Source organism: Plutella xylostella, chromosome Z (assembly GCF_932276165.1).
Source record: "Plutella xylostella chromosome Z, ilPluXylo3.1, whole genome shotgun sequence".
Lineage (NCBI taxonomy): Eukaryota > Metazoa > Arthropoda > Insecta > Lepidoptera > Plutellidae > Plutella > Plutella xylostella.
In genome coordinates, this window is record NC_064012.1 from 13944101 (window position 1) to 13953995 (window position 9895).

Below are 9895 nucleotides of genomic sequence, written 5' to 3' on the forward strand. Positions count from 1 at the left end.
GCCTTAATAAAGCATAGCAATACATATTTTTTCATTGGTTTTCGACCATAACTGAAGTTACTAGAGATCTAAATATGGTGGGAACTATTTTCCCCTTGCCTTATAAACATACTACACACCTAATATTTTAACCTTTCATTTAACACTAACCTTTACCATCTTCCAGGCGAGCCCACCGCAGTCGCCGCAGACAAAAGTGTCCACTCCAGTCCAGCAAAGCACACCAAAGGCAATGAACGGAACCAAGAACGGGTCAGCGGCGCCGCGCGGCCCCGTTGAGGTTCAACGATCTCCGCCCCAGGAGCCCCAGCAGCCAGAGCATGTCACCATCAAGAAGAAACCCAAGTGCAAGTGCTGCGTCGTGCAGTAAGCACCCCGAAATGAACGGACCCTCCGACGCTTTGGTGACCCCCAAACGGCCAACGCTTTTACTAAGGCTATCGCTTTTGAGGGTTATGTTATCATGATTAGACAGGTTTCTGTGTTGTTTGTGTCTCAATGTTCTGTATCCTATTGTTTCGCTGTGAATAGAGCCTGTGAGCAGGGAATGGGCAGCGAGGGTCCGTTCTGTTTGATGTCCAAAACCGACTGCGCTTTCGACCGCTCGCTCGAGCGGCGCGGTGCTACATTGTATTGTATTCTCTTACGTTTAGAAACTACACCGACAAGCGGCTTGGCCAAGCAACTGCTTAAGCGTTTCGCAAACGACTTTTTTTAATAATATACACATGATTTTTAAACTATATTTTAGCTCGTTTCATAGTTGCATTTTATCCGTTTTAATTATTTTCATCTGTTACTACTTACATGGCGTCATTGTATCCGTAAGTTTTTTTTATATATAAGAGGACTATTTAGATAAGGTACAAACTTGAAATGGTGTATTTATTTTAATTTTAAACATATCTAAGGATGGAATTTTGACAAGGAGTTGAGGAGGTTCTTAGGGATTAACCAGGTTTTTAGTAGATCCTTGTCATATTTTTAGTTCTCACTTCATAAATAAACTTGACTGACTCCGCAAATACCAATATTGTATCGCAACTAATTTAGGCTTTTGATATCTAAATGTATTTAAATTTAATTGGGATATTACTAAAGTCTGGTTAACGAAGGATAGTTTATCAAGCACGATTGTTATTTCAAGAGGGTTACATTGTTCTAAATGATGTTTTATTGATAATTAAATTATAATGCATGAAAATATAATATCGACATTGAAATTCTACATTATTTTGAACAATGTATCCCTTATTTACCTATCAATAAATAGAATCTCAAATGTTCAACTATAGGCGATTCGCTAGAAGTTGCATGCAAAAGGCATACAAAAAGTCTACCAGTTTAAAGAGTAGAGTGGATCACCTAATAGTTTTAAAAATATAATGCCGGACTATTCAAAAGAGAGGCCTGTGGAATACATGACAAATGTCCAACTGTCAAAACATGATTTGACAAAATACGGACATACAGCTAATCGTCTATATTTATAATAATCTGAAGAAATATTGGGTGTTACTAGACATAATAAGCTTGATATTGTAACTATCAAATTATTTTATTATTCGAGATCACATGATAATTTATTGGACCTATTATATTAACTTTTAGTGTTGAATCTGTGTTGAATAATATTATACATAATTTTAATGTCTATTTTTATAATGTTTATTTTATAATGAGCAAGTATTATAATAATTATCTGTGTGTGCGGTTCGGCCCCCTGTGGTGTCGACATCAATTATTTTGACATGATATATTATGTGTAAAGTGTGAACGAAGATTTGTAGTTAAAATTTACAAGTTAATTATTCACTGTTAGAACGTAGGTTTTACGTAAAACTACGCCAGATATATCATTCACGCTTGCGTCCACTCTCACAACTGTCGTACCTTATCCTGATTACTTGTAGTTCTGTTGTCTTGCTTTAAGACCGTTTTGGCTAAATCAGTAAGAAAGCAATTACATTTATTCGTTGTTTTAAGTATATAGGTACAAATAAAATAACAGTAGTAGGAAAACGAGAATACATGATAATTTATTGTTATTATTACTGAAGGTTTTACAGTGCCACAAATGTTATAGAAATCGATATCTGTAAATAACGGATTATTTCTCTCAATAGCTATTAACTTATTCAATGATCGATAGAATGGTTTCAAGCCACAAAAGTTGCTATAAGTGAGAAATACTGCGACATTTACTTGAGACTGACACAAATGTATTTAAAAATGAAAACAACAAGAATCCGATTTATATACAAAATTTGTAAGTGGCAAAACTGGTTTCTGTAAGTATTTTATCAAGTTTGAAAATAAAATACTGAATTGGCATTTTACTTTTTCTTTTTGAACCCAAAATTCATTATTATTTAACAATTTGCATTTCTTTACGGAACAGACAAACTACATTAAGTAAAAGAATTAAAGTAGAAAAAAAGTTATTCAAAAATTATTAATCAAATCTATATTGGTCTATTTTGTTAAATTACCTAGGTAATTCATCGTAAAAAATAGTTCGAATACATTACTTCTGCACATCTTCAGCTAGTACACAAACACACTTTTTTACTTTTCCCTATTGATATTGAATATTATTCTCCTGTCTAATTGTCTAAGTATTATTGGTGTTTTAGCCCAGCTTAGCTTAAGTGTAGATTCAGTGTTCACTAACTGTGCATTTTTAAACTACTTTGCGCTCTGGTTCGATAAAGGTAAAGTCAATTTGTGGACTCACAAGACATTTCGTATGGCGAAGCTGATTTAACGTGGAATACTACATGAAAGGAGAAGCGATAATGCAGCTATTGACATTTTGGATATAGGTACTCATATTGCTTCTCCATATTTGATGTGATTTATGATGATTGCACATTATAACAACCTCCGATCCTCACAGGTATTCACGGAAATACTTAAATGATCGATGTTGGTTGGTGGCTAGGAGATTTATGGTGCATTTTCACCTGAGATGCGCCCCACTATGCTGAATGTACCATACTGGCTATGTTAACGATTGTATGATGAAACAAAGCTTTATTGTAAAGAAAATTGGACAAGGGACATGTACAGATATTGTGGTATCACAAATTAGAATGGCGGATGTTTATACAGACGGATTACGCCTAAATTAGTAACTGTAATTACGAATTATAATGTCGCTTAATTAATGTAGAATTTAGCTCTACGACTTATAAATATAAAATAAAAAATTTGGTGTTTACATTCAATTAAAGAAAACAACAGAATGTGAACCTCACATTCACATATTATTAATTATTTTTAAATTATGATGCATATATAGGTAAATATTAAACTGACTATGTGTATGTTGCTTTAAGTTAAATGATCATTTTGTCATAAAATAGTTATGGTTTTAAAAAATCAACGCTGTATTTCATGTTGTCGGCTCTCATTATCAATTCCTTTTTAATTATAAAGTAAACAAATGGTGCATAAGTAATAAATAGGACATTGATGGTTATATTCTGTTGTAGGCAATTCAGTTTCTGCGGTAGTTCCCATTAAATCAAATGATTATATTTTAACAAGACTGGACTACTTATCAATACTTTTATAAGTTGTTTTAATGGTTCAAAATTAAGGCACTTTACAGTTATCTAGAATTTACACTAGACTTAGGGTGGGTTGCACCATTTAACTTTAACTATTACAAACGTCAAATCCCTTGACGAGAGAGATCAATCTTCAAGAGATTTGACGTTTGTAATAGTTAAAGTTAAATGGTGCAACCCACCCTTAGTTGTGACAGATCGTCCTGAGGTACAGAAGAGGCGCCATGCCATCGAAACCTCTAATGCAACGCGATAGAGTAGAGATTAGCGCAACTGAAGTGTGTAACAAACCAATTATTTTGCAGTTGTAGATTTGTATTCACAGTAACTTTTGATTTCATAATGACAATGTTATTTTGTCGGGCTGTTTTTAGAATGTAATCTAAGATAGCTATTTTTGTATATTATAGTAGCGCCGTATTATCAACAATGCAAAATATTTTCGAACTTTTAATTTAATTATTATACCTACTTAGGTTTTTTGTTAGAACATCAATTGGTTGTTTTCAAACCTGAATTAGGATTTATTTAATTTAGATATTTTAAGAAAGCTTTCTATTATTTATGCAGGATGGAATTTCATCAGTGCATTTACCATGAAGAAGATTGTGACCAAAATTTCGCAAGCTCATCATAAAAAATGCTTAGGTATCTAGCGCCTTTGGAAAGTTCACTGATGAAATTTAAATCTGTATAGGTATTTATATTTTATTTATTTATTTAAATTAATGTTTAATCACGGGCACAAAAAATATCACCATCATCAAAAACATAGAAGAAAATAGTATTTTTTTTGTCTTCATTTTACACACACTTATTGAATTCTAACTTATTAAATTCTATAAAAAAATGGAGATATGACCAATCTCAATGCTAGGTCCCACAATATTTTCACTATTTATACGCGGGCCTAGTAGGGGTAGGTATTATACATCTTTCGAGCAGTGAAAGAGGTAGGTAGGTAAACACGCTACAAAAAGGGTATACTAAGCCGAAAGGGGGTGAAGTGGTTCAGAATGACCCCCCGAGTCAACCCCTTTCGCCTTAGGCCCAGTTTTTTGATCCGTGGTCATCTTTAACCATTAGTCAAGTCACGTGTCAAGCATGACATCTGCATTAGTGATGTAACGAATGTGTGTTTTTGGACATTCGCGAATGCGAATGCGAATGCGAATATCTGAAATCGACATTCGCGAATGCGAATGCGAATGCGAATATTCAGTTTTCAAATTTGGCGTTATTTGTATGGTTTGGTGGTAGCCTCGTACTGAACGAGGTACGTTCCGGTCTAGGCGCATTCCGAATCAGACTAAACAATACTAGACGCATTTTTTTTTAAACGTTATTTAGCTCCGTAACACTTACGACACATTGCGACTGTGTGCAGTTTCTGAGGACGATTTACACCAAACATTTAAACGTATTTAAATGTATGGCTGTCTTGCTCTGACACTATAATGTCAAAATACGCTTTTTGTTTGTTTATTTACACTCACGGGCAATGAAAATGATCCATTAAGAAAAACACCAAATTACTCCTAAGCGCAAAAAAAATACTTAATGACGACTTCTGCAATTTTTAAGTAAATTTAACGACGAATCAGAATATTACCAACTAAAAACGTTAATATTTTATTTTTTATATAATGTAAAAAAAAAATAGGCGCTATTTGGTGTCTGTATTTTTTAAGTAGAACTATTTCTTTGCACGTGAGTGTATGTTTAGGTCTTATGAAACTACAAGGTGGACCAATAGATGTCATCCGATGTTGTTTGGCTCTCATTTTTTTAATGAAAACTTGGATTCTGTTTTTTGATTATGTTTATTTGAACCTTTACAATTTTATTGGTAAAGTCTAGAAGATGATATCGTAAAAATGGGCGCCGTCACAATTGATTGCCATACGGGCTCCTTTTATGGCATTTCTCATCACTCCAGCGAGAACTTCGGCCGAGAGATTATCGCACTTGCCTTAAGGACTCTGCAAATTCGGGCGAAAAATTACAGATTAAACGAAAAAAAGGCGTCCCGAAAACTTAATAAGTATACACAATTATTCCGCGATCTTGGGGAGTATATCACTCCATGGCCTCTGAACTTGTATTCTGCATTTGTCTAGTCCACCAATATCAAAACAAATTTGAAATTGGCGTCCATTTGTACAAATGAGAGCAACTTCCAATAGGGTGATTACTTTTGGCCCACCTTGTATTAACTATTTCTAAAGTTTCATTGCCCAAAAAAATAATTAAATAAATACAAAATGAAAAAGGTAATGAGATTAAGAGGGTAACTTGTAATAAAAGGTTATAAGACGAATGTTAACCTACCATTATTTTAAAATACTTTTTTCTAACAAGTACTGATATTCGCAAAACATTCGCACAAAATTTTGCGAATGCGAATGCGAATATCCAAAAATGTGCGAATATTCGCGAATGCGAATGCGAATGCGAATATTCGTTACATCACTAATCTGCATACGAATTTCGTTGGTTTTTAACTAATGGTAGCCATTTTTGACCATTGGTTGAGTTAACTAGGGATCAAAAAACTGGCCCTTAGTATACCCTTTTTGCAACACCCTGTATAGAGCCTTAAAATCCGCGTTTAGTTTTCTCCACTGCCCGAACGGTGTAGGCGAATACCACATAAGAGACGAATCGTTCTTGAGATTGGTCTTAAATTAATAGTTTCTTAATATTGAGTTTACTAACTATAAATGCTATATTTATCTAAACTATAAAGAATGAAATCTTAATATGATAACACCATATCTTTACAGAACTATTTTATTCAATGACTGCTGTATTTTTTCCATTAAGTAATTTTATTTTGAAAAAGTTTTATTATCTGTATTTTAAAATTAAATGACGGTTATATTTGTACAAAATATTTTCCTTCTTTTTATTAAGTATGAATCGATAAAATTATGTACAAATCTTATTACCTATATTGTGTGTAATTGTTTCTATTAAATCTTGGAGGCGAACTGTTTGTTTTTTCTAATATTTTTTTTTATAGATTTTAAATTCGTCTCCCTGAAACCGGAAACCAATTTTTTTCCAGATAAAAGTAACTTATGCTGAATTGCAGAAAGGAACATGCCAGCACTAAATCTATGATTGTCTCTTTCTGTCCGTAGGTATACTGTCAAAGCAAGGCACCAATACATTTAATGCTGATATTAGCTTAACATGTATTTTTGCAACTGATAGGTAAGTACCTACCTAACTACATTAATACTCACACGGGCAATGAAAAAGTTCCACCAAATTACTGCTAAACGGGAAAAACTAACTTAAAGACGCCGTCTGCAATTATTTTTTTCGGCTCATCAGAATATTATTATCTAAAAACGTAACTATGTTCAAACTTTCTAACAAAATAATATTTAAAAAACCGGCCAAGTGCGAGTCGGGCTCGCGCACAAAGGGTTCCGTAGCAGCAAAATTACAGTTAAATCAACCTATCTCAAAAACTATAAGAGATACTTTGATCAAACCAAAAATCGTTGAAAGAGTTAATTAGCATGCATCACCTCTATTTTTTTTAGAATTTTATACCCCGTAGTTATAAAAATAGAGGGGGGGGACATACTTTTTACGACTTTGAGAGCTGATATCTCAAAAACCGTTCACTTTAAGAAAAATGTTTTTTAGAAAACTTTATATCATTTTAAAAGACCTTTCCATTGATACCCCACACGGGTATGTACATCGAAAAAAAAAAATTCATCCCTCAGTTACATGTATGGGGGGCCCCACCCCCAATTCTTTTTTTTACTATTTAGTGTCATATTTTTGTAGCGGTTCATACAACACATATTCCCATCAAATTTCATCACTGTAGTACTTATAGTTTCCGAGTAAATCGGCTGTGACAGACGGACAGACGGACATGACGGAACTATAAGGGTTCCGTTTTTGCCATTTTGGCTACGGAACCCTAAAAATGGGGGCATTTGATGTCTTAATTTTGTAAGAAGAACTGTTTCTTCGCCCGTGAGTGTATCAATGTTTCATCAAAAGAACTGGTAAGGTTTATTATTAAGTAAACGAAATATTTTTTTATGAAAAACGTATTTATTTATACATTATATGTAGTGAAATGCTCTATTTGAACATAGGTATTTTCTTATGTCTATTACTATTTAATTGAAAATTTAAACTTACTTAAATAAAATACAAATACGTACTTATTACAAAAATCTATCAATATTTAGTTATGTAAGTATTGTCCATCTCACTAAGTATCAAAAACCAAATGGAGATAGAAATCTTTATGATTGGATGATTATTTTAGAGAAATCTTCTTTAAAAACACTTTAGTTTTACACCCGAGAACGTCAAGTTAAGCAGAACTTAAGTATGGAATGCAGGGCTGTGATTGGCTGAATCGTAATAGAGTAGCTTTTAATTTACGTCTCCGTTTGTATAAAAAATAATCACAGTCCAACACACATAAAATTCATCTACATGGGTTAAAGTCAGCTCTTAAAGTCGCTTAGCTGTGACTACCAATCGAAATAGTAAGTACCTACATACTAATAATATCCAGATAGGACAGTCAAAAGTCTTTTCCCATATTTTCTATTGGGGCATCTTTATGACGGTCTGTGTACTGTATGTGCCCACCACACACTTAGAAACTAGTCTACTCCTGCGCAGTTGGATGAATATAGAGAGAAGCTACCGTGGTCAAAAACCGATACACGGGTTCGTTATTTCGATAAACTCTTGTATTTATGGCGATAGCGATATATTGACTTATCTACGTCGATTACAAAACCATGTAACGGCAGCTGTACATGATAAATTTTAAGTATAATTTACAAAAACTAGGAACACCTATGCTAGGCCTACTGCATACCATTATATCCTAGTAAGACGTCAAGTCATAGACATAGAAAATCCAGTATAATAATAGAAAAGCCTTAGATTCTATTTCTAACATTGAAAGTGATTATAGTTAATAGTAAATTCGATCAAAAACCATAGACAGACAGTCTAATAAAGAAAAGTAGTTCGGGAAGGCACAAAATGTCTTTTAAATAAAAATATCCTAACGTTACATAAAAATATCTGGAAAAATCATCTGCTGTATACAAAATAAGAATAAACTCTAACTACTTCTATTATGCTTGTAACTTTTTACACCTACCAAATTTTAAGTGAATCCAATAAAGAATATTCGGGTTTTCTATAACATTTGATAAATCCTGTTACAATATCAGACCTTACTTATAAATCTTTAACCATTATTGTTCGTCTTATACAGGGTGGCCCAAAGAGTGACGTCCAAAGGAAAATGTTTGATTCCTCTGGTCAAGGGGTAGCCAAATCACCCCCATGTATGTTCAGCAATTTTTAGTAGTTTAGGAGTTATGATTTTTTTTCCTAATTTTCTACGAAAATCGACCTCAGTGGATTAATTATGTTTTATTATTTTTTGGATAACTTTTTTAAAGCATTTTTTATTTTTGTGTCATCCTCTTAAGTTGTTCTTTTAACCATAAAAGTTTCAGCTTCCTAGCTGTAATGTAAGTTAGTTATTTTTTTATCGAAAGTTCGAATTATATCATCGAGCTAGACTGCTCTGAATTTTCTACTTGAAATTAAAAATTGAAAAAGATATTCTCATGGTCCCTTATTAATTTTAAAAACTCCGCAAGGTTCCAATATTACATAAAAATAAAAATAAACTATTGCTTAATAGGGTATTATTTGCAGAAAAAAGCCTTCAAAGGTACCTGGGTGGAAATTACCTAATTAGTAAATTGTTTCAGAAAGTTGAAATATTCCTGTTATGTCATTACTAAGGACGAATTAAGTTAGGAAATGTATCAAATTAAAGGGAAAATTAAATTATTTACTTTTTTTTAAATTTTAGTTACATTTTTGAATGTAAATTCTTAGAAAAATGTTTTTGTCTGAGTAGTAAGATTTATGAGATAATTTAAATATTAATAATAAGTAAATAAACTCTAATAATTATTTTACACATTTACTCACAATAAATTTTCAAAATGGCGACCTCCCATAGCAATACACAACCTACATCTACGCAAGAAATTTTCTTTAAGTCGCCTATACGCTTCTCTGTTTCATTCAGATGTAACTTTTTGACAGATGTCACATTTTTGAGAAAAGGTACTTTTTTTACATGTTTAACCTTTTGACAAATGTCATATTTTTTACATTTGTCACTTTTTTGACTTAAAGAAAATTTCTTGCGTAGATGTAGGTTGTGTATTGCTATGGGAGGTCGCCATTTTAAAAATGTATTGTGAGTAAATGTGTACAATAATTATTAGAGT

The 9895-nt window shown here is 32.7% G+C and overlaps 1 protein-coding gene across 1 annotated transcript in view; it reads left to right on the forward strand.

Moving 5' to 3' along the window:
- The window catches only part of LOC105389081, a 39671-nt gene extending 37337 nt beyond the window's left edge, over positions 1 to 2334 (forward strand). The window contains exon 6 of the mRNA XM_048632412.1: positions 167 to 2334. Coding sequence (XP_048488369.1) covers positions 167 to 370 — 204 coding nt within the window. The 3' untranslated portion in view covers positions 371 to 2334. The remainder of the gene's footprint in view (positions 1 to 166) is intronic.
- The last annotated feature ends 7561 nt before the right edge of the window (positions 2335 to 9895 follow it).